We start from the raw sequence: 25,977 nt of genomic DNA, 5'->3' as shown, positions 1-25,977 counted from the left end.
TGTGTGTACTGTGGGAGACCAGATATAGTGAATGCAGGGTCCTGGGTTCAGGAACACTTTCATTCAAAGTGTTCACTGCTAACATGCAATCACCCTCCCCATAACACCTCATGTGTGCTATCAATCAGTGTCATCTATTTGGACCATTGTTATCTTTGCTCTGATGTAAGTAGAATAATCGTCCTGCACTAAAGGAAAACAAACCCCTTCTAATACATTGCCACATAAATACAAGAGGTGAGCTCTGTGCCATCCTCCAATCAGCACACAGCGATCAGTGTGAGGGAGGGGGAGCAGGTAGGGTCACATGACAAGCAGGCTGCACTGCTCTCACAGCTACACAGCTCACAGGACTCGTCTGGGCGGTGAGCCAAGACGACACTCAGCAGCAGTCATGTGATCCGGAAGTAAGTCATGTGATCTGTATTCAGGTTACAATGAGGAAACAAAGCTCACAGAAGTCTAAGGGCTGAACAACAACACAGGTAGGTGAGGTTATCCTTTCACTGAGGGAGGGGTCATACATGTACAGGTGGGCACCAGGACAATCAGTTTTATTCTAGTAAACTAGTCTGCAGAGATGTTAGAGAGTGAGTGTTGGGAATAGACCAGTTGTTACATTCCTGGAGAGTTTGGTTACAGGCTCAGAGGTACAATGACCCCAGTGATTACCATGAACAGCATGTATTGTTCTTTATGACACTGGAGTAGTATACAGGGGACCAGAGATCTGACCTTCGAGGTGAAATATTTTACATTCAGAACTCATGCACTGTCAGATGACCATTTTAAAGGGAATTTGTTTTCTGCCTCTAAATGCTCCTCCAGTAAGGTGGAGTTCCAGTCCTGTTCATGTTTATTAAAAGTCAGCAACAAAAACTGTAGCTGCTGACATTTAATAAACACACTTACCTGTCCCAGGATCCAGCGATGTGCTCACTTGATCCATCCCTTCTCTCCCTGACGCTGGCATCTCAGCTGTGGGCATCTGGCTGTGACACCTGGTTTCCCACTGCTCATGCACCAGTCACGCTGCACCTCCTGATTGGTCTGGCACTCTTCTGGGACCTGTGAATTACCAATAACTTTTCAGTGCGATTTGAGTCCTTACAAAGAATTGCATGTGATTTGAACAGGAATGTGGTGCGATACCTGTCAGAATCACATGCAGTTTCCCTGCAAGTGTGGTGTGATTTGAGCCATACAAGATGAATCGCACTGCAAATCGCACCGCAGGACAGGAATAACACCACAGTCCTGTTCAAATCATATGCAATTATTTGCAGTGCGATTTCCATTCATTTTGCATGAGCTCAAATCACAATGCAAAGGTTTCAGGTATCGGAGCATATGCAGGCGTACTCGTATAAATGCTTAGTATTGGCACCAGTACCAATACTGCTATCGGTATCGCTGTGACCCTAGAATAAAGCTTTTTGGGCGTTTGCAAAAAACCCGCAAAATCACCTAACATACGCTAAGCTGAAGTGTAAATTGGGGCTGAGTTGATGAGCAGTGAGAACTTCTTGCGATATTCACAGGCAGCAGCTTCCAGCCAGCTCTCCAGGACACTTCTAAGATTCTGCATACAGGCAGGTGTCTTTCTGCTTTCCTTTTAGATGTACCTTGCAGCAGGACACGAAAAATCCTTCAGGCCCCCAGACACAGGCGACCTTCTGTTTCCTTGAAGAACATCACTCTCCCCTCCTTCCCCCCCCCCCCCCCCTTTTTTTTTTTTCTATTCCACTCTTATCTTTAGGCAGCTTTGTCTTGGATTCACATACTAACATGCCAAATGAATACAGCATTGTTTTGCTGTGAGCCACAGATCTGTGATTGGCTGTCTATTCCCGAGTTCAGGCAACTGTCTGCTGATGACATGCCACTAGCTCTACCTACCAGCCACTGTGTCTCTGCTGCTGCAGCCACCTCGGATATGTGACAGGTATACCCCAGGAGGCTGTAGGAGTAGGGACACGTGATTCTTACATAGAAGAGAATTGAGCCGATGGTAGACCAGACTGAAAATAAACCCAAAACGCACATTTTACACTGGTTGGGGGGGGTTAGGTTACAGAAAGGAAAAGGAAATTTCTGGAGTAAAGGTCTGCTTTAGGGCCCATTCACATTATAAACTTGCACATTTGCATGTGTTTGATGTGCATTTTTATGCATGTTTGCATGCAGTTGATGCTCATTTTTCTATCTGCATTTGCCCTGTGAGGTCACTTCCTTTTTTTTTTTTTTCTTTGGGCTTCTATGTGCACTGTAATGTACTGCGTTTGCATGAGTTTACATGCATCTGCAGTGCAGAAAAAAATACAGCATGCTCTACTTTTTTTTTTTTTTGCTTCACTGCAATGATGTGAACTATGCCCATAGGACAGCTTGGATTTTGGACTGTCTATGCAGTTGGCGTTCAGTCACAAATGCATCCAATTCCATTCAACTTCACCTGGTGTGAAAGGGCCATAAAGCCCACTCAGGCTCTCCATCCAGTGACATCCTCCCTAGACAGCAGGTCTGCCTTCTTCTCTGGACTCCTCTCTAGTCCAAGCCAGGGAGTCAAAGACCTCCTCTTATGACAGGAGCCCAGGAGGCAAAGACCCTTCTAGAAGGTCACCCCTTCTATTTATCTCCTTCCCCACACTAGATCACTAGCAATAAATCTCCTAGTGATTGCCCAGGTAGAAATGAATATTCATAACTCAAAACATTTGTTTCTTTTTGCTCTCTCTACTGGAGAACACTCCAGCAACAGCAAGCAAGCCATATCCTGAATTTAATCCTGGTACACACAGCTAGTTTTTCGTTCAACCCGGAAGGCTTAACAGACTGACACACCACGGTACCAAAACAAGTGACCTAGGTGCAGCTACAGTTGTGACCAAAATTATTCAACCCCCACTGAAATTGAGTGTTTTGGCCAGTTTGACATTGCTTTTGATCATTCAGTCATCTTGCTTACATTTACATTAAAGAGGCACTTGTAGGTCAGACAAATATAACATAACAGTTATAATGAAATAACCACAAATGTCTTTTCTGTGCTCACAGCATTATCAGTTTTATTCAACCCCCAAGTGACATTCAATCTTAGTACTTAGTACAGCATCCTTTTACAGTTATAACAGCTTTTAAACGTGAAGCATAGCTTGACACAAGTGTCTTGCAGCGATCTACGGGTATCTTCGCCCATTCTTCATGGGCAAAGGCCTCCAGTTCAGTCACATTCTTAGGCTTGCGCACTGCAACTGCTTTCTTTAAGTCCCACCAGAGGTTCTCAATCGGATTTAAGTCTGGTGACTGCGATGGCCACTCCAAAATGTTCCAGCCTTTCCTCTGCAACCATGCTCTAGTGGACTTGGAGGTATGCTTGGGATCATTGTCCTGTTGAAAGGTCCAACGTCTCCCAAGCCTCAGGTGTGTGACGGACTGCATCACGTTTCCATCCAATATCTCCTGGTACTGAAGAGAATTCATGGTACCTTGCACACGCTGAAGCTTCCCTGTACCTGCAGAAGCAAAACAGCCCCAAAGCATGATTGACCCTCCACCATGCTTCACAGTAGGCAAGGTGTTCTTTTCATCATAGGCCTTGTTCTTCCTCCTCCAAACATAGCGTTGATCCATGGGCCCAAACAGTTCTAATTTTGTTTCATCAGTCCACAGAACACTATCCCACAACTTTTGTGGTTTGTCCACATGGCTTTTGGCATACTGCAGTCGACTCTTCTTATTCTTTGGAGACAGCAAGGGGGTACGCCTGGGAGTTCTGGCACGGAGGCCTTCATTACGCAGTGTGCGTCTTATTGTCTGGGCTGAAACTTCTGTACCCACATCTGACAAATCTTTTCTCAGTTCCTCAGCAGTCACACGGGGACTTCTCTCCACTCTACGCTTCAGGTAGCGCACAGCAGTCGAAGTCAGCATCTTCTTTCTGCCACGACCAGGTAGCGTTTCAACAGTGCCCTTTGCCTTGAATTTGCGAATGATGCTTCCTAAGGTGTCTCTTGGTATGTTTAACATCTTTGCAATCTTCTTATAGCCATTGCCCTTCCTGTGAAGAGAAATCACCTCTTCTCTTGTCTTCCTGGACCATTCTCTTGCCTTCACCATGTTTGTAACCACACCAGTAAATGTCTAGAAGGAGCTGAGTATCACAGTCATTTTAAAGCTGCCTAATTGGTGCTTATTATGCTTGATTGCTGCTCGGTGACATCCACAGGTGTTTTCAATACCTGATGGAAAGCACCTGTATGAACCTCTGTTCTTCAGAGTGGTAGTCTTTAAGGGGTTGAATAATTGTGGCAATGAAGAAACCACATAAGAACCATTTACTACTGTATTACATAAACAATTGATGTCATTTTAGTTGCATTTGGGTAGTTACAACGTCCTTGTAGGATTTGATTCTGAATACAATTCCAAATGTACACTATAGTCCCTAAACCCCTTTACAGCATTGGGGGTTGAATAATTTTGGTCACAACTGTATCTCCCGTGCTGGGCCTTTGTATTCTAAGAGGGGGACTCCCTTCTACCCTTCCCTGAAAACACTGATTATGCTCACAGCCATTGGCTGCAGATGCTGATTGGATGCTGATTTTCCAGCATGTCCCTTCAACAAAAGCTGGTTGTTAGCTGGTTGCTGTGCACATTTCTCAGCCAGTCGATTTTTAGACAGTGTGTACCGAGCATTAGGGGATACCCAAGGAACACAGAAACAGATACAGTGTGGAATTTGCAGCGTTTTCTGTGTGAATTCCACACCGCATCAGAATCCTACCTTGATCATGTGAACCGCTGCAGGTGTGCATGTTAAGTTAACAACACCCCAAAATTGGTCCGCAAAACGTGGTGCAATGTGCAGAATTCAATTGCATAGGTGTAAATACCCATGTGATCCGATTCTAGTGCGGACCAAGAAAAGGGTCCTGCACCTTTTTGGTTGCGAGTGCGGTGCGATTTGAGCCATACAAAATGTATGGCTCCAATCGCACCGTACACAAATTGCATGTGATTTGCACAGGAATGCGGTGTGGCTTCTGTGCGAATCACATGCGATATACCGTGCCACATATATGTAAACCAGGGGTAAAGCGGTTGTAAACTTAAATAGTGTTAAACACTTTTTTTAAAAAGATAAATGTAACTATATCTTACATATGTTTCTTTAAAGAGAAAAATAAAAGGCTGGTTTGCTATGCTGAGTGCCCAAACTAGATGCTCTGCTTAGCAATAAAATTACCAGGCAGCCAGGGGCGGGCTGACAACTCATGGGGCCCCCGGGCAATAGGGGATCATGGGGCCCCTGTGTTCTTGCCCAAACTCAAAAAGCCTATGAAAAAGGTACCAGGGGCATCTCATGGGGCCCCCTACTGACCCTGGGCCCTCGGGCAGTGCCCGAGTTTCCAAATGGTCAGTCCACCCCTGCAGGCAGCTATGATGAAAACCAGATGGGTGACAACCCCAGACAGGCAATTGGAGGTTTACAGTATTGTACAGAATAACAATGCTTCTTGTTGAGGAAGTGCAAAGAACTGTGTCAGCATTAACTTAGAACACAAAAGTAAAAAATGGCTGATGTATTGTTTTATTTCACTATTATAACAATCCACTTTTTTTCTTTTACATTTTGTACTTTTACTAGAGAAATTAAAAGTGTGTGTCTTATATTGTCCATGCCTTTTGTAAAATAACACCTGATTCTTTAAAGGATAAGTGTGCTTTAAAACAAAGTGCTTTTACCCTGACCTAACCCTAGCTGCCATCCACAGATGTTTACCTTCCTTAAACCACCCGTGGCCAACACTGTGTTTTTTTTACGTGGCTGCAAAGGGGGCGTACAGCATGCCAGAGCACATTAATCAGTGTAAATTCATAATCAGAAGCCCCAGTTGTTGTGTACAGCCCCTCATGGAAAGCAATGCTGTATGCAGGCATACACTATTATTTGCGTAAAGCCACATACAGATGTACAAACCTGGGTGCAGACATTCTACTGGTGCTTAACTGCAATTGAGAAAATGAAGTGGTAAATATTGTGACAGGGAAGACAGTTTGCATATACAGTATGTATTTAGCTAATTGCCTGTTTTTGGTCTTAATTTTATATTTCAGTGGTGCAGTGCACTGTGAAGTGCTTTGTTGAGTTGCAGACTTCATCATCTGTCCGCTGACACGACAAAGATTGGCCCAACAGCAGGGGGTTGTTTGATCCGGTTCAGACTGTGGTGTTTATACAAAAGCAGCAGTTTAAAATCTTTAAAGAAATTGCTGGCATATGACTTTTCAGAAAAAATGGAGATCATCCAGTGGTTTCAGAGGGCCAGGGATAGCCTGCTTTCTCAGTGAAGGTCTCATTAAAGCTAGTGTGAACGTAGCCTTAGTCAGTAGGCATCAGACAGGCGTTTTGGAAGCATATTTAATGCTTCTCAAACGCCTATGAAAATTCTGCACATGGCAGCACACAGTGCTGTTCACACTGAAGCGTTAGCATCGCATTGCAGCAAAACTGACACCTCGTGTGGCATCAGGAGGAGATGAAGCCTCCCATTCAAGTCTATGGTGCCGCTCCGCAAACGCCTGGCAGGCATTTGTGAGGTGGTTGCGGAGCGTTAATTTAACTTCATTATAGCCGTTTGTGGTGTGGTTTTAAGGATTGGCAAACGCCTATCAACTTCCTCAAAACCATGCATAGGGCATTTGGGCAGTGTTATAAACTCTTCCAAAATGCCTGTCTTAACACCTGTCAAACGCTATAGGGGCATTTGGCAAGAGTTAGAAATAAAGTGAAATGTAAACCAGCCCTTACTCATACAGGCAGTACATGCATTTGTTTGTTTAATTTTTTTGTAATTGAATTAATCCAAAATAATCGTTATTTTCACCAGCCTTTTACATCACCTCTTCACTATAGACTGACACTGACATGGATAATCGTCAAATTGCCCTATTCTGACCCTGGAAGGATAGACACTATAAAGCTAGCTTTCTGGACATATGAGGGATGTGATCATATTGACATTTTGTTTAGGAGGAAAGGGGTTGTCTAATGCAGGCCATAGACGGGTCGTTTATCGGCCGAATTTTCATCCGCACGAAAAATCGGCCGATATTCACGCCGTTAGTGGGGCAATGCCGTCAACCGTTTTTTGTGGATCTTCTCGTTTCTTTTTATCGGTCATGCTGGAAAATCTTGGTGGCGGCAACGACCGATTTTGCGTTTATAGTCCGACAAATGGCCCGTCTATAGCCAGCCTAAGATGGCTAGTTACAATGCTCTTATCTCTTAAAGACCATGTCAAAAAAGATGAAAATCCTCTAATGAGTTAACTATTTTGTAGCAACATTCAGATCCTACCCTCCCTCCTCGCCCATTATATACACTCATTTATGATAGTGTTATAGTGCATAATGACAACAAAATTGCAATACAACTTAATTTACCTGCTTGCTTCAAATAAAGCCAATACTTTTTCTGTGTTCTTCATTAAACATGTTTTTTTTTTTTTTTTTTTTTTTTTTTAATTCATTCATTTATTTTTTTGTTTATTTTTTTAGACTTCATAAATACAGAAACACCGCAGAAAAAGTCATGGAGTTCTGGATCACTGAAACCAATCATACTGTCCACAGTAACAGTTCCAATCTGGCAATTGGCTTCACATCTTCTGCCATATCTGTTATTTTGTTTGGCTCAAATTTTGTGCCGGTGAAGAAGTTTGACACTGGAGATGGTATGTGAAGTTTTTATAAAGCCATGCATTGTGCTGCTCACAAAACCTTTTTTCTTTATAATTAACAAGACTGCATTTCTTATATGGTATACAAAATTGGTCCGATAAACTATACAGGGTGCAGCTCAGGCATGTATATACCTGTGCACAAGTGTGCGCACGGCGCCCCCAAAATAAGAGGTCCCGCAGGGATCAGCACATATTGCACAGTAAAAGTGCACATCTGGCATGCAGTCACTCTTCAGGGAGCAACACAGCCTGCTATAATAGCTCATTGTATTGCATCTTTGCTTCCCTTCCCTGCAATAAGGAAGTGACCACTAGAGACAGAAGGAAGTGCAGGCATCAAACCAGCAGTTTTTTTTTTTTTTTTTTTACTGCCTTCTCTCTCTGGTGAGGGTCTGCCCTGAATGCCTGAATGTCATGCTGAATGCCTTCACCCCTCTGCTTAGTTAGACCTCCTTCTGGTAAGTGTCTATAGAGATGCTTATCAGAGGGAGTCTCTCCAATGTCAGAAAGTAAGTATTTTGTCCCATCTTTCTACAATGTGTTTAAGTCCAACTGTATGGTCGGACATTGCACCGCCACACCCCTTACTCTCATGGCAGTTCAACAACACAGCTAGCAAGCAGATGGCTGCTTTGATTCAAAATGCTAGCCTTAGATAAGCGGTGTCATAAATGAAGGGGGGGATTGTCAGCATCCTGGTTTGCTCACTTTGAAGCTGGACACAGGACAGCTCATAGCCTATGCTCCTCAGACATGAGCTGCTTGTAGCAGGAGGAGGCGAGAGGACGAGGCTCCCGATTTATTAATATAACTTCCAAGACTTGTTTCAGAGAAGGGAGAGGGAAGTGATGCAACATGGCAACCTGGAGATGTTCTGTACACCGATTGTGTACAGAACGCCCCCCAAAAATGTCATTTCCTGCATGTGTGATTGGCTCACCGATTTTCCCAGAAGTCAGCACTAAGATACAAGTCAGATTTCAGGCATCCCCTTCAACAAAAGATACAGGCCAATAGGATATTATGTCTAAAGGGAAAACAGACCCTGCAATTTTCCTCACTAGAGCCCTGCGAGTGCAGCAGCTGATTGCTAATTATGAAACCACTCCCATAAAATTCACTTTCCGCGTAGAGACAGATAAACAGCTCTTTGTTCAAAATAACAAAGGGTAGGAATCTGCAACAAAGTTTTTAAAAATCCCTGAAATGTACAAAGATCACACAAAGGAATGTTTTTTTTTTGTTTTTTTTTCCCACCAAAAGTGGAGTTACTCTTTAACTAAGCAAGAGGGCGGTGGCTGCCCTGCTACAGTAACACCCACTAATACAGACTGCTTGTGGGGAGAAGCAGAGATGATGTGAATGAAGAAAGGAAAACATGGTTTAAAAGTAGATGATTTGTTGTGGTTTGTTTGTTTTGTTTTTTTTGGTTAAAAAAAAAAAGAACACTACAGGCTTTGTGAACATGATTTTCTGAAGCAAATCAATACTATTCAGTAGTTCATGACTTTCAAAAACTGTAAATATAGTTTCCAGGTTAAGATATAATAATTCCTAGGAAGCTTATGTGGAACGTTAAAGGTATTATGTGCTTCCAAATGTTTTTGTTGCTTTGTCTAGGTATTAGTGAAGTATATTACCTGTGGTGTTTGACTTGCCTTGTAATAAGGGGCTTACATGTTGTGACTGCCATTTCCAGTGTCATGACTATTCAATTTCCCTATATCCATGCATTGCTGCAGGTAGCTTGTCTCTGTTCAGCAGAGGGACAGGCAACTTCAAGTCCTTTCCTCTGTTTGATCACAAATGTGGTAGTGCTAGTATGATGGAAACATATCTCTTCCAGCATGGGGACATCTGGTAATTTTATTTGCCTGTTTGTGTCTGATCTAATTACTGTTTAGCTTCACCTGCACCAGCATTAGACTGAGAAATGTGTATTTTCTTCAGTTTTCAGACTACAGACAGAGGTTAGCATTAACCTGTACAGTGCCATGCCACATGTTTGAGCACAAACAGAAACTTCTGACATAGGAATGTGAAGATTTACTCTGCAACAGGCTGTGTGTACAGGGCAACAAATTACACCATGAAACTTCATGTTCAATTCACTTAGGCAGGTGAAAAACGCAAGGTTCTGGAAGGACAGGTGTTTGGTTTTTTTTTTTTTTTTTTTCTTATCGGCGAGTATGAGTACCGATACTTTCAGTCAAGAACTCGGTGATACTGATTACCGATACTTTGAGGTGCGATTTGCATCAATACAAAATGTATGGACGCACATTGCTTCTCAAAGAATAGCATGCAATTTGAACAGGAAAGTGATTCCTGTGCAGACCGCTTGCGGTTTCCTCACTTGTGTGAACACAGGCTTGTCCTAGATCTCAGTGGGGACCCAAGATGAGGATCTGGGCTGCCCTGTGCAAAAGCCTTACCATAGAGCGTAAAGAGTATGACATGTTTGTTATTTAAAAGAAAAAAAAAAAAAAAACCTCAATGTTTAGTATCGCTTTAAGGTCCATTCTAAAACATGGAGAACAATATAACTTTTATAAATTCTAGTAAGATTTCATTTTTGGTATCTGGTATAATTTTTCCTCTGCTAAGCAATATTTAAGCGAGTGTTTTCCAGCTAAACTGATTAGCAAAACTGGGCTGTGCCAAGCAGCAGATTCTCAAGTCATTTCTTCTCAGAGAAGGTCCTATTAGTTTAAGTCTTTAGTTTCCAGATCACTGCACTGAGAAAGAACATTGTCTGCAACCAAGTTTAGATAAAATAAGGTTTGAAAACTGCTGACTTCAACATATTTTAGTTTGCTATATGTCCCTACAAATATTTTTTTAGCCTTGGAAATTCACTGTAAAATAAAGTAGAATGTCTGTCTGGTCTAGTCTACAAATATCCATGTCTTTTTATATGTCAAATTTTTATCTTTTTCAGGTATGTTCTTCCAGTGGATTCTCTGTGCTTCTATATGGATAGTTGCTTTAGTGGCGAACCTGATCTTGCGCTGTCCAAAATTCTGGCCTCTTGCTATGGTTGGAGGCTGTGTATGGGCAACAGGTAAAATAAGACTTCACATTGATGTAATGTAACTTCTGCTATGAAACAGACTGAATCCCAAAAAGAATAAGAGATTGTCATGAACTGGTATACCTAGCAAAGATGATGCGAAGGCTTCCTTTGTAAAACAAAGTTAGGACTCCCTGGGGTAGATTTACTAAGTCTAAGTTCACACCTATGCAGGTTGCATTTTAGACGTTTCTGCATTGCATTTGTGCACTTCCATTTTTGATGCGGCTTTATTTTTGTCATGTTTTTTTCTGGTTGCTGGGCAGATTTTAAACGCAGAACGCATCAAAAACACAATACATGCTTTTCTGCAGTGTTCCCATTGAAGTCTATAGAACCAAAAACGCTAAATTTTGCATTAAAAAAAGTCCCTGACCCTTTCCAAAATCGCACCGGGTGAAAATACGGAGATGTGAACCTGTCCCATAGGAAATCATGTTAAATGGACTGTACTGCATTCTGAAAAACGCTTTAGAAAACGCTTAGGTTCTTATAGTAAGGGTTTGACTCAATGTGATAGAACAGACAGAGTAGACATAATAAGACAAGGGGGTTTATTTACCAAAGCTGATTCACTCAGAATCTGGTGCACCTGTGCATGGTAGCCAATCAGCTTTTAACCCCAGCTTGTTCAATTAAGCATTAGCAATAAAACCTGGAAGCTGATTGGTTTCCATGCAGAAGTGCACGAGATTCTGAGTGAACAAGCTTTAGCAAATAAACCCCCTTGTCTCATTATGTGTGCTTTGTCTGTGCTATCACAGTAAAGTCAAACCTTTACTATGCATCACAAATGTCCTAATCTTAGTGTAACCGTAATCATTTTTGGACCTACAAGAAGTGGCAAAAATGTGGTTTTAGCCAAATATGAGAGAAATGTGATTGGTAGATATTTTGAAAAAGTTGCACTAAATGTGCCTTGTACATATACCGTGTTTTTCGCTCCATAAGACGCACTTTTTTCCCCCCAAAAAAAGGGGGGGGAAATGTCAGTGCATCTTATGGAGCGGCCGGTCCGGTATTTCCGCCCTCGCCACTGTGTCAGAATACCGGGCCGGCCGCTCAGCTCTTCTCTGCAGCAGGACCTTACCTGTTTCTTGGTCCAGCGCTGTACAGTCTTCCCGAGCCAGCATCTTTCGTGTGGGCACCCGGCTGTGACAGCCGGGTGCCCACTGCGCATGCGTGAGAAGCGCTGCACTTTGTTAATGGCCCGCCGTCTTCTGGGACACATGACAGGTCCCAGAAGACGCCGGGCCATTTACAAAGTGCAGCGCTTCTCGCGCATGCGCAGTGGGCACCCGGCTGTCAGCCGGGTGCCCACACTAAAGGGAGGACAACTCCGCGGAAGTGGGAGCGGGTACCTGTCAAATTCAGGTACCCGCTCCCCCTCCCCCCCCAAAGGTCTGCAGTCTCTTGGTCATCCCCTGTACTGTCTGCAGTCTCTTGGTCATCCCCTGTACTGTCTGCAGTCTCTTGGTCATCCCCTGTACTGTCTGCAGTCTCTTGGTCATCCCCTGTACTGTCTGCAGTCTCTTGGTCATCCCCTGTACTGTCTGCAGTCTCTTGGTCATCCCCTGTACTGTCTGCAGTCTCTTGGTCATCCCTTGTACCGTCAGTCTCTTGGTCATCCCTTGTACTAGGTCTGCAGTCTCTGGTCATCCCTTGTACTAGGTCTGCAGTCTCTGGTCATCCCTTGTACTAGGTCTGCAGTCTCTGGTCATCCCTTGTACTAGGTCTGCAGTCTCTGGTCATCCCTTGTACTAGGTCTGCAGTCTCTGGTCATCCCTTGTACTAGGTCTGCAGTCTCTGGTCATCCCTTGTACTAGGTCTGCAGTCTCTGGTCATCCCTTGTACTAGGTCTGCAGTCTCTGGTCATCCCTTGTACTAGGTCTGCAGTCTCTGGTCATCCCTTGTACTAGGTCTGCAGTCTCTGGTCATCCCTTGTACTAGGTCTGCAGTCTCTGGTCATCCCTTGTACTAGGTCTGCAGTCTCTGGTCATCCCTTGTACTAGGTCTGCAGTCTCTGGTTGTTTTCTGTACTATGTCTGCAGTCCATTGGTTCAGAATATTTTTTTTCTTGTTTTTCACCTCTAAAACCTAGGTGCATCCTATGGTCAGGTGCATCTTATGGAGCGAAAAATACGGTAACTTATGTACTCTCTTGTTCTGTCATTTCTTCAGGACATTCACTTGCTGTTGTCTAATAAATCTCTGAAAAAAGCCGCATTTTCTGTTCGCATCTTTATTACAAATGTAGCTGAGGATGCTGCTGTTCTCATGCCCATAATGTTATGGATCCCAAGCGTGCTCTGCCCTTCTATTTACCGGATATTTGCTAACATCTATATTATGTACAGAACAGAGCAGTGTTTCTGGCCATCACATTGCATTTCCCTTTCACATTGTAATTTTGGGCAATTCAAGCAATTGTACAAAGAGAAACTACAGGTTTTGCTTTAAAAAATATTTAAGGAGTGCAGTGTAGGCTTTAGCAAACATACTATGCTGTCACAGGACCCAGAACTATGGTGTGGAAATAATTTTGTGTGCAGTATTAGTTTAGTCCAGTCCTTGCCATTCCCTAACTAACATCTAGCTGGTGTTAGTATAGAATACTTTCATCTAGAGATCACACAAGCTAGGATGAAAACCAGTTTTTATCCTAAAGGGGTTTTAAATACATCCTTTCTGTTCTTAAAGCTGAACCCTGTGGAGGTGATGTGGATGAACATTACAATCTCCCTTACACCAAGGACATCATGCTTTGCATACCTTGAAAACCATGCAAGACATTTTCAGAATGGATGAACTGCAGAGCAAGAAACCTACTGTGATCTGTGTACTTCAGATGGAACTGTATGTTTCAGAACCAGATGTTTGGTGCTGACTGTATTGTACAGGGTGAATGAACATAAGAACATTACGTAACAGCAGCAGCTGCACATTTCAGTAGTGTTGACCTAATTTTATAAGCAAATGGCCAAAAATTGTATTTTGGCTGGAGTTCTAGTAATAGAACTTGAATTTGCACAAGGCTTTTGTTGCTTTAGGTTACAGTAACCTGGATGAATGTCAAAGTATCTTTCACCTATTTAGTAATTCTTAAATTTACATATCACTCAAACAAAATAGTGCAATGTGAGAAGTATGATTTAGCTCCATCGGGTGCATACATCACAACTGACTAATTTGTTTTTCTTGAAAATTAGCAGTATACCTTAGTGTTACTGATCACTGTTTATTTTTTTTAGTAGCATATACCTATTTTGATACTATATAATATAACTAGTCTTCAGGGGATTTTTTTTTATTAATTTGTATCCTGATTTTTCTGTCATTTTTTTTATCATTTTAACTGGCAGTAATTTAAAATGTGTATACTCCCCAGAAAAGTGTATTTATGAAATTCACTAATCCAAAATACTCCAGAGTGTGAAGATAAGGGGATTAGACTGGTAACACTGACACACTTTTATTTTAAATCCTGTAACGTTTTTAGTATTTTAGTATAAAAATACATGCCCTGAAAGCAAATTATTGGCTTTACATTGCTATTAGATTGTGTGTTTGTTTCCATGTAGCTGTAAATGCAACCTCTAAAACAAAAGGCATGTCAGCACATTCATTATCCTTCCTTAAAAAGACTTATCTAGAAGTAAGCTGCAGTGGCCAAGTGATGAAGGCTTACTGTAATTCAATCCAAGTTATTTATTTTTTCACCCCTTCATGACCAAGGACAAAATAAATCTTAAAATCCAAACCCAGACTTGCAACCTTGGCATATGTTAGTAAAACTGTACAAAAAATGGCCCAAAATAGTAAAAAATATAATTTTTTTTAATTGTATATTTGTATGTCATTACTATAACCTACCCCCCCAAGGTGTGTGTGTGTGTGTGTGTGTGTGTGTGTGTGTGTGTGTGTGTGTGTGTGTGTGTGTGATGTTTATCCTAAATTCTCAAACTGATACTAAATATAAAACCTTTTTTTCCCCAACCTAAGACACATTAAAACAGGCCATAATGTAATTGTGTTGTTTTTTTTGTTTTGTTTTGTTTTTTGAGCAATCCCTCCCGCAGCACGATCATGTTATGTAGATAGTAAATGCATGCAAAATATCCGACAGGCTGGGCATAATTAAGTCGATAGATTGACTTCAGTAAAACCAGCCTGCCCGAAGATGGATCGAATCTCGGTCGGTCTCTGCTGCACATCTATCTATGGCTGGCTTATTTTTTTTTAAATAAACTTTTTTTTTTTTTCTTTTTTTTTTTCATTTGCTCAGACAAGATTCTTTGTTACTGAGGATAAAAACATACAAGGGGGTTGATTTAATGAAAACAGAGTGCAAAATCTGGTGCAGCTTTGCATAGAAACGAATCAGCTTCCAGGTTTTGTTTTTGTCAAAGCTTAATTGAACAAGCTAAAGTTAAAAGCTGATTGGCTACCATGCACAGCTGCACCAGATTTTGCACTCTCCAGTTTTAGTAAATCAACCCCAATGTATCTTTTCCTCTTTGCAGAGAAGACATAATACTGGGGCAGGTTTTCAGAGTAGTGATAACTGTAATCAGCTAATCACAGTGATCACATGATAGGGAGTCTGTCCTGACTCCTTATGCTTAGCAGGAGCTGTCAGTGACAGCTTGGACTCAGTGCTGGGGCCGCATGATTGCACACGCTTTCTGCACACAGTTGCGCATTTATGCAGCACTCGGGAAGAAAGCCCATTTTCTAGAAGAATGTAGACTGTCCTTACTAAATGCTTCTTCTGAAAATGCCAATTCTCTGGCTGTCATCCTGGTGACCTTTCTTAAATTATTGACTCAGATCAGTTATGCATCTCAGGAATTTAACTTCACGTGGCAGTCTTCGCAGTTGTGTTATTTACAGGTTACATGTTGAAAATTTCTAAAGTTGGCCTAAGTAAAGTAAAGCTCCAGTTGCTTTACATAAAAAAAGCTATTAGGTAGACACCAACGAAAGCTCTACACCATAGAGAATTTGGTGCACATTGTCTTCCAGTTTCCTGTGTCTGTTTTATGAAAGCTTGGGAAGCAGTACAGCAAGGGCCACCCACTTTATAAATAAAAAAAAAAATACAGATCTTTCCCATACTATGGGATTTTAATTCACCCTCATTTGACACATTCAAAGCGGTGTGTAATACAACATGTTTGTAACATGTACTGGAAATCTGTTTCCTTTCTTATCAGGCCTGTTCCAGATGCATGCTTCGCACTGTACTGTATAGAACTTATTGCTGATGGGCTGAATGTAAACAATGCCAATGTAATAAGATGATGCCAGCCCAATTATTCATTTAGTTTGAACAAAAGGGATGCAAATAGTTAAAAAAAAAAATATAGACTAATATATATTTAAAAGGAATGATTAATTGCCCAAATCAATCAGCCGCCCACAAATAGAAACAAAACACTGACGAATCTTCATCTTTGCTAACTGTGAACACATTATCAAAAGGGCCAATACTGTGTTCCATAAAGGGCTGCATGGTTTGCACATTTATAGGAGAAGCTCCACAATAAGCTGAGGCATAAAATTGTTATAATTATATGGAAATGTCGCCTTATATATCACTCATCATTGACTGTGCAGTTTTTTTTTTTCTAAAAGTGTTGCATGTGCATACGTGCAGTCTAAGAATGCTTTAATCAGAGCCCTTTAATAACAGTACAAGCCATTTCTATCAGAGGCACTGGTCAAACTTTATAGCCAAGTTATTCACAGTAAAAGAAATGTTTGTGCATCCAGCTGGAGCTCTTGTTCCTAACCAGCATTTGGTAAATTGCTCTTGAAAGTTAATTTAGTGATTTCTATTGCTTTGTGTGCAGGAAATATTACAGTTGTTCCAATTGTGAAAACCGTAGGACTTGGGTTAGGCCTTCTTCTATGGGCTTCCACCAATCTTCTCACTGGCTGGGCAAGTTCAAGGTATTTAAATTTTATCTGTAGGCATATAAAATGTATTTTGAATATAAATGCCTGCATTGGAATTCTGGAATTTGTTTTAAGCTCCATGCACACTAGCATTTTTTTATAAGCTCAAAAAATGCTGGATGAAAAACGCTGATAGCGTTTTGTGCTGGCTTGTAGTAGCTGTTTAGTAGCATTAATGTTTTTTTTATTAGCATTTTTACAGTATATGAAGAAAAAAATGCTTGAAAAAGCGATTAGGACCGTTTTAGTAGTATATAGGAGCACTCATAGTTTTTTGTGTTTTTTTTTTTCTTTTTTGCTGGGAAAACACTGGCAAAACTCTGAAGAATGCTTTTAAATAGTGTGCATGGACACATAGGATAACACTATTGGCTTCTAGGAACAGAAAAAAATGCTCCTAATAGTTTCTAGGAGCTTAACAACGCTTGTGTGCATGGAGCCTTAGTCTATGTAATACTTTGTACAGCAGGACTTAGGTGGGTGAGGGAGGGGCGGCACTCCCAGTCAGGTGTCCTGCCTTCAGATGTGCTGACAAAGAACATGCTGACTAGAGGAAAGAGCAGAGAGATGCCCTTACCAATCGTTTGCTGGTTCTTCACTGTCCAGTCACAGGCTGGGGGCAGGAAGGTGACCTCACCATGTTGCCCAACTGAGTTCTGCAGCCTAATAAGGCTGTATTTGTCTTAGGACTAGATGGACAAATACAAAGCTATTGACAGCCACCATGCATGTATTCTGTGTAATTAACAGTTTGCCTGGAGTTCATCTTAAAGGAATGGAAAAATCATCATAAAACTATAACATATCTCTAATGTCCGGACTAAACATTTAGATTTACTTTGAGTGTAATTGCAAATGTATGATTATGCTTTTTTTTTTTTTTTTTTTTTTTTTTTTTTTTTCTTCATTTGATTTACATTAATCTTTTCTAAACCTACTGTTGGTTTACAATTGCACTAGATATCGTTGTGAATTATCTAAAATCCTCTTTTCTGCCCTTAATGATTGTGTTTTTGTTTTTACTAACTTCATGGTTCAAAGAAAACTATGGCCAAAGCTTTTTTGGCCATACTAGTCTTCACAGGAGTGCACTTATTTTTGCCCTCTTGTGACCCACTCACAGCGGGCATCACAGAGCCGCTTCAGGCTCTGGAAGGATCCTGGCCATATTGTTTGGTATCCGCTCAGATGCCTGATTGGTAGCTGACTCGGCCACCGCTGAGAGCTGGAGCCAGCTGGTCCCACCCTCTTTCCTGCCTGGTGCTCCAGTGAGCACTGCAAAAAGAGAGGAGACAGTTAATTGACAGGGCTCTCTGTTCTCATCAGACTGATTACTGAGCCATCAGTGGTCAAGTGTTCATTCAGTTTGCTCAGAATCTTGAGCTTATAACTGGCGGGCGACAGCTGCAGCATCAGACTGATACTGTAGCATGAAGGCGAGATGTTTGCTTTTATTAAAACCCCAAACTTTTCCTTTTAAGGTTTATCAGTTGTCACCCACCCACCCAATGGCAGGGCCCTTACTTGCCACTGTGACACTCATGGTAGATGGAGTCAGTGAAGTCTGACCCCAGTAACAAAGTGAAATTGAAGGGCACAAGAGAAACTTTGCTATTCCTTAAAGGCAATCTTGTGATATCTATTGTAAGTAGCCCTTTTACTTTTAAAAGTTTAAACAGGATTACAGGGTCAGTTTAAAGACCACAATTTAGGTTTAGATCAAGGGTTTGGAAGCTAGAACCTCTGTCAGGCTTTACTGCTGTGTATATCCCCATTGGTGAAATTAACACTCGCCATTTATTATGGTGGCTTTTGTCACTGGACCTGAAGTATCCAAATGTCACTGAAACAGGAAGAGAGAGTCAGTCTTCCAAAGACCAGGATGTTATAGGAAACCTGTATGTAATCGAAGATCTGTTATCACTGCCTGGGCTCAAAGCACCCCTGAACTGAGTGCTGCTCACACGTCATCACAGGAGTGCTGCTATTTAAAACATAAAAACATCTGGCGGGGGAAGGCAGCTTTGGTGAGGAGTAGGGAAAACCTTCAGCTAAAATTCCAGTGAAACAACATGCAGGACATGGTATATCAACATGTTCTTATGAAGTGATACGCTATCAACCTACAGTCACCAATCGGAGTCAGAGTTTCAGGAAAGTCTTATATTGAATTGCTGTGCTATGCACTGAAATTTCATATAGCTGATTTGCAGTCTGCGTTTACTATAATTGTAGAGTGACCAAAAGTATTATTTTGTCTCCTGATATTATAAACCACCAATATGAGATGGATTGAAACAAACAGACTGAAGTACAGTTACTTTTCCAGAGCTGTACAGTCAGGTCCATAAATATTGGGACATCGACACAATTCTAAAATTTTTGGCTCTATACACCACCACAATGGATTTGAAATGAAACAAACAAGATGTGCTTTAACTGCAGACTGTCAGCTTTAATTTGAGGGTATTTACATCCAAATCAGGTGAACGGTGTAGGAATTACAACAGTTTGCATATGTGCCTCCCACTTGTTAAGGGACCAAAAGTAATGGGACAATTGGCTTCTCAGCTGTTCCATGGCCAGGTGTGTGTTATTCCCTCATTATCCCAATTACAATGAGCAGATAAAAGGTCCAGAGTTCATTTCAAGTGTGCTATTTGCATTTGGAATCTGTTGCTGTCAACTCTCAAGATGAGATCCAAAGAGCTGTCACCATCAGTGAAGCAAGCCATCATTAGGTTGAAAAAACAAAACGAACCCATCAGAGAGATAGCAAAAACATTACGCGTGGCCAAAACAACTGTTTGGAACATTCTTAAAAAGAAGGAACGCACCGGTGAGCTCAGCAACACCAAAAGACCCGGAAGACCACGGAAAACAACTGTGGTGGATGACCGAAGAATTCTTTCCCTGGTGAAGAAAACACCCTACACAACAGTTGGCCAAATCAAGAACACTCTCCAGGAGGTAAGTGTATGTGTGTCAAAGTCAACAATCAAGAGAAGACTTCACCAGAGTGAATACAGAGGGTTCACCACAAGATGTAAACCATTGGTGAGCCTCAAAAACAGGAAGGCCAGATTAGAGTTTGCCAAACGACATCTAAAAAAGCCAATGGCACTGGTTCTCTTGTATTTATTGATGATGTGACTGCTCACAAAAGCAGCAGGATGAATTCTGAAGTGTTTCGGGCAATATTATCTTCTCATATTCAGCCAAATGCTTCAGAACTCATTGGACGCCACTTCAAGGTGCAGATGGACAATGACCCAAAGCATACTGCAAAAGCAACCAAAGAGTTTTTTAAGGGAAAGAAGTGGAATGTTATGCAATGGCCAAGTCAATCACCTGACCTGAATCCGATTGAGCATGCATTTCACTTGCTGAAGACAAAACTGAAGGGAAAATGCCCCAAGAACAAGCAGGAACGGAAGACCGTTGCAGTAGAGGCCTGGCAGAGCATCACCAGGGATGAAACCCAGCGTCTGGTGATGTCTATGCGTTCCAGACTTCAGGCTGTAATTGACTGCAAAGGATTTGCAACCAAGTATTAAGTGAAAGTTTGATTTATGATTATTATTCTGTCCCATTACTTTTGGTCCCTTAACAAGTGGGAGGCACATATGCAAACTGTTGTAATTCCTACGCCGTTCACCTGATTTGGATGTAAATACCCTCAAATTAAAGCTGACAGTCTGCAGTTAAAGCACATCTTGTTCATTTCATTTCAGATCCATTGTGGTGGTGTATAGAGCCAAAAATGTTAGAATTGGGTCGATGTCCCAATATTTATGGACCTGAATATAAGTATTCACTCTGTGAATGTCCTAGAGCGGCCCAGCCAGAGCCCAGACTTGAAAACGATTGAACATCTCTGGAGAGATCTGAAAATGGCTGTGCACCGACGCTCCCCATCCAACCTGATGAAGCTTGAGAGGTACTGCAAAGAAGAATGGGAGAAATTGCCCAAAAATATTGCCAAGCTTGTAGCATCATACTCAAAACGACTTGTGGCTGTAATTGGTGCTAAAGGTGCTTCAACAAAGTATTGAGCAAAGGCTGTGAATACTTATGTACATGTGTTTTTTTTTTTGTTTTGTTTTTTTTTTTTTAATAAATTGCAAAGATTTCAAAACAAAATTATTTCACATTGTCGTTATGGGGTATTGTTTATAGAATGTTGAAGGAAAAAAATTAATTTTAATCAGTTTTGGAATAAGGCTGTAACATAACAAAATCTGGCAAAAGTTAAGCGCTGTGAATACTTTCTGGATGCACTGTATAAGGGGGGGCTGTGGGGGGAGCAACACACAGAACTTTTTTACCTTCATGCATAGAATGCATGTAAATATAACAACCTTCAGCCTTTACAACCACTTTTGATATGCAAACGTATTTTCCTCTTATGTTAAATTGTTACTTCACATATGTTTACATTATTTGAATAGGCTATTGGTAACATTTTATGGTATGTATGTTTGTATTTACTGCTGTTTTCAGAAAACTATCATGTCAAATTTTGTTGTATTAAAGGCAATGATAAAGTATCTAATCTATTTATTTCAGATTTGGCATGTTTGGAATAGATCCAGAAGTAGTTCACAGGCCGTATTTAAACTATGCAGGAGCCGGACTTTCGGCAATAAGGTATTGCTTCTCATTTGTTGCATGAGCATTTTGGAAATTCAACATGCATTGTGTATACTGTAATACTTATTATCATTTTGAATCCATGAAATGTTATCACAGAATTATTTTAATGAGATTATTTGTTGCTTGTTTTTGTTAAAAAGAATAAGACTAATATATGCAGAATATTTGTTTTTCAGTGCAGTTATTTTCCTCTTTGTGAAAACTGATGTTATATCTGTTACGTCTGAACCAGACACCACTCCAATTCTAAGGGACAGTGTATGTATTACAAAGTAAAAGCAGTGTTTATTGCTTGCTTTTATGTGTTGTGTATTCCACATCAAAGGTTCCCATCTGCTTATTGTCAGTCAGAGCCAGGTAAAGGGAAGTTGCATTACCTATAACATTTTTTTTTTATGGCTTACATATTTGTATTAGTGTAAGCAGTATAGCAGTAAAACCACCGTTTTTAATTTAGGAAACCAGTCAAGGATCACCCTTTGGCTGCATTTAGTTTATTTATGTGCACTAACAAACCTGCATCTCTTACTGCATTTTCACATGCCTGACATGCTTATGGTATTTTGGATAATTTGTTTTGCAACGTAAGGGAAAGAACATTCAATATGACAAGCAATAGTACAAATAATTTTATACAGGAACAAAACATGTGCCAAATGTGTTTTGTGCGTATGTTGAACTGCTTGCTTATGATAATATTTTACTACAGTACAGTGATTAACTCCACTGAAATAAATGGCTTTTACACACAAATAACAAATAATCAACGTCCCTTCCTAGACGCACTGGTGCATGCGCAGTCCCGCGGAGCGGCTTGTTCTGATTGCCGGACCTGACACTTGTATTCTCACTGTGGAGCCACGGCCTTCCCAGTAGCATGTGCGACCGCCACGTTCAGCCATCATACTGCGCCGCTACACGCGGTATGCCATACATACTTTTTGCCTATCATCACGGCAGTTTTGGGGCTGGTAACAAGCGTCTGACCCAGTAGTGGATGATAGGTTTTCCTACATCGGGAGGACTTCCACTTGCTAATATACAGGACTCAACTCCACTGACTTCAGTAACTATCCCTGCATGGGCTACAGGTCGGTCGAGGACTATCAGCTGTTGCAGGTTTGACATAAGCTCCCCACTTTATTATATCTGAATTCTTTGTGGACTTTGATTCACTGGGTCTCTGCTTGATAAACCCCATGCTTCAACCATTTAAGGCATTTATTTATTATGCACAACAGTGGGCTCTATGAGGAGATTATGCCACCTGTATATATGTCTCCATGACAATCATTACTGACTTTGTAAATGGTATCTGTGATATTGGGCTCATCGTGTCACATACTACCATCATCATTCTATCATCTATTCAAGCATTTTTTACATATTAAGGAGACTTATTCAATATTACTTTTCATCACAAGCCTAACCGCATACTTCTGATGAGAGATCTGCAATATTGCTATATATCATCTTATACTTGAGGAATGACTTTCAGTTTTTTGTCCTTATATTAGGGATTATTCCGTTATCAGTTTTGATGGCTATATCAAGGATTATGTTTATTTAGATTTACTATTATGCACTTTTCTGTGTAGTTATACATGTTTATGCGATCTATACATGAGTCACTTGTCCTTGGTATTCATCATACCCTTTTGAGCTATACATACTATTATCTCCCTGTCATTTCTATTCAACTGTTTTACTCTTGGATTATCTCATTCATCACAAGTCTATTGTTCATCACACTCTTATGGGACCTTTTGCATGCCTAGCATGTATGTTTTGGTTATTCATGCCAAACATGCTTTTTGATATCTGTATTTTTTTTACTGCAAATTAATTAAATTATTTTTGTCTATTACATGGTTTCATATAGCTGCAGTTTGTCCTCATTCGGACCCCCTTGACCTGTGGGTCCTTTACCCGCTGGTCTTTTTTCTTTACTTTCTCATTCATTATTAGGGTCCCGAGGACACCACATATATGCAGTTATGTGGTTCAGCATCACTTATAATTGGATCATTATCTCCACATGGTAATTTTCGACCCTGAGCTCTGGGAATCCTGGTGTATCTCCTTTTTTTTCATTGGATGTGTATATGCCGCCATATGTAATTTGGGGTCTGTGTAACGTGTGGTTTGTTTTTTTTTTTTTTGTTTTTTTTTTTTTTAAATTTAAAAAGTCAGGAGGGAAATGGAATTTGCCCAGAATTTAAAATCCTTTTTCCCTTTGTACAGTGGGGCAAAAAAGTATTTAGTCAGCCACCAATTGTGCAAGTTCTCCCACTTAAAAAGATGAGAGAGGCCTGTAATTGGCATCATAGGTAGACCTCAACTATGAGAGACAAAATAAGAAACAAAATCCAGACAATCACATTGGCTGATTTGGAAAGAATTTATTTGCAAATTATGGTGGAAAATAAGTATTTGGTCGCCTACAAACGAGCAAGATTTCTGGCTCTCACAGACCTGTACCTTCTTTAAGAGGCTCCTATGTCCTGCACTCATTACCTGTATAAATGGCACCTGTTTGAACTTGTTATCAGTATAAAAGACACCTGTCCACAACCTCACACAGTCACACTCCAAACTCCACTATGGTGAAGACTAAAAAGCTGTTGAAGGACACCAGAAACAAAATTGTAGACCTGCACCAGGCTGGGAAGACTGAATCTGCAATAGCCAAGCAGCTTGGTGTGAACAAATCAACTGTGGGAGCAATAATTAGAAAATGGAAAACATACAAGACCACTGATAATTTCCCTCGATCTGGGGCTCCACGCAAGATCTCAACCTGTGGGGTCAAAATGATCACAAGAACGGTGAGCAAAAATCCCAGGACCACACGGGGGGACCTAGTGAATGACCTGCAGAGAGCTGGGACCAACGTAACAAAGGCTACTATCAGTAACGCACTACGCCGCCAGGGACTCAGATCCTGCAGTGCCAGACGTGTCCCCCTGCTTAAGCCAGTACATGTCCGGGTCCGTCTGAAGTTTGCTAGAGAGCATTTGGATGATCCAGAAGAGGATTGGGAGAATGTCATATGGTCAGATGAAACCAAAATAGAACTGTTTGGTAGAAACACAACTCGTCATATTTGGAGGAGAGAGAATGCTGAGTTGCATCCAAAGAACACCATACCTACTGTGAAGCATGGGGGTGGCAACATCATGCTTTGGGGCTGTTTCTCCGCAAAGGGACCAGGATGACTGATCCATGTACAGGACAGAATGAATGGGGCCATGTATCGTGAGATTTTGAGTGCAAACCTTCCATCAGCAAGGGCATTGAAGATGAAACGTGGCTGGGTTTTCCAACATAATGATCCCAAACATACCGCCCGGGCAACAAAGGAGTGGCTTCGTAAGAAGCATTTCAAGGTCCTGGAGTGGCCTAGCCAGTCTCCAGATCTCAACCCCATGGAAAACCTTTGGAGGGAGTTGAAAGTCCGTGTTGCCCAGTGACCGCCCCAAAACATCATTGCTGTAGAGGAGATCTGCATGGAGGAATGGGCCAACATACCAGCAACAGTGTGTGCCAACCTTGTGAAGACTTACAGGAAACGTTTGACCTCTGTCATTGCCAACAAACGATATATAACAAAGTATTGAGATGAACTTTTGATATTGACCAAATACTTATTTTCCACCATAATTTGCAAATAAATTCTTTCCAAATCAGCCAATGTGATTGTCTGGATTTTTTTTTTCTCATTTTGTCTCTCATAGTTGAGGACTACCTATGATGCCAATTACAGGCCTCTCATCTTTTTAAGTGGGAGAACTTGCACAATTGATGGCTGACTAAATAAATACTTTTTTGCCCCACTGTAAATGGAGGGGGAAGGTGCAGTTTTAGTGGTCTTTTGATGCATAATCATGCAAGCTTGTGCCAGCCGGGTATGTGTGTTTTCTTGCTGCAGCAGGGAGTGCATTATACATGTATTTTCTTTTCGATAATTTTATCCACCGATGTAATGATTCTACTCCAAAAAAAATCACCTAGACTTGACGTCAATACTATTGTATGGAGTGCCAGTGATTTATAGAAGCCTTGCATGTTGGAAAATTTCCACACAGCATTTTCCAGTTGTGCTTGGATAAGTTAATGTGGGTTTGTGGGAGTGTTTCACTAGACCTTCATTCTTTAAAGGACACGGGGGCAGAATACATTTTGGAAATGACTTGAGTGTACTGCTGCCTACAGGAGAAGTAGACACAAGACAAACAAAAAAAAGATGTTGGTCAGGTATAACCCCTCCCATTCTCATCATGCTTCCTTTTTTTTTTTTTTTTTTTTTTGGCTTTGTTCAAGGACAAACCACATTCACTTAGATATTTTTTTTGTTTTCTTTCAAAATAATTTTTCTTCAATCATGACTCTTGTTAGCTGCAAATGCTGATCTTCAATGATGCCTTGGAGCCCGAACGCCCTAATGAAGACATTGGGCCTGCCTGCAATGTGACCTTCAGTAAATGGACTATGCTTTGGGTGCTCTTCAAACGCCTATTGTACTGTTACTGCCTC

General features: G+C 41.1%; 1 protein-coding gene across 4 annotated transcripts in view; it reads left to right on the top strand.

Moving 5' to 3' along the window:
* The first annotated feature begins 332 nt into the window (after positions 1-332).
* The window catches only part of TMEM144 (transmembrane protein 144), a 49,267-nt gene continuing 23,622 nt past the window's right edge, over positions 333-25,977 (top strand). For all 4 annotated transcript variants that reach the window (XR_016311760.1, XR_016311759.1, XM_089670404.1 and 1 more), the window contains exons 1-6: positions 333-485; positions 7,567-7,742; positions 10,693-10,815; positions 16,680-16,779; positions 21,355-21,435; positions 21,618-21,699. Coding sequence is in view for 2 of the 4 variants with exons in the window: in XM_089670404.1 (XP_089526530.1) it covers positions 7,601-7,742; positions 10,693-10,815; positions 16,680-16,779; positions 21,355-21,435; positions 21,618-21,699 (528 nt within the window). In the remaining 2 variants the exon portion in view is untranslated. The remainder of the gene's footprint in view (positions 486-7,566; positions 7,743-10,692; positions 10,816-16,679; positions 16,780-21,354; positions 21,436-21,617; positions 21,700-25,977) is intronic.

The sequence above is a fragment of the Staurois parvus genome, unplaced genomic scaffold (genome assembly GCF_062004578.1).
Source record: "Staurois parvus isolate SC_StPar_1 unplaced genomic scaffold, SC_StPar_1.0 ptg000090l, whole genome shotgun sequence".
Classification (NCBI taxonomy): domain Eukaryota; kingdom Metazoa; phylum Chordata; class Amphibia; order Anura; family Ranidae; genus Staurois; species Staurois parvus.
The sequence above is the reverse complement of the archived record's forward strand: the minus strand, read 5'-3'. Positions and strand labels throughout refer to the sequence as shown.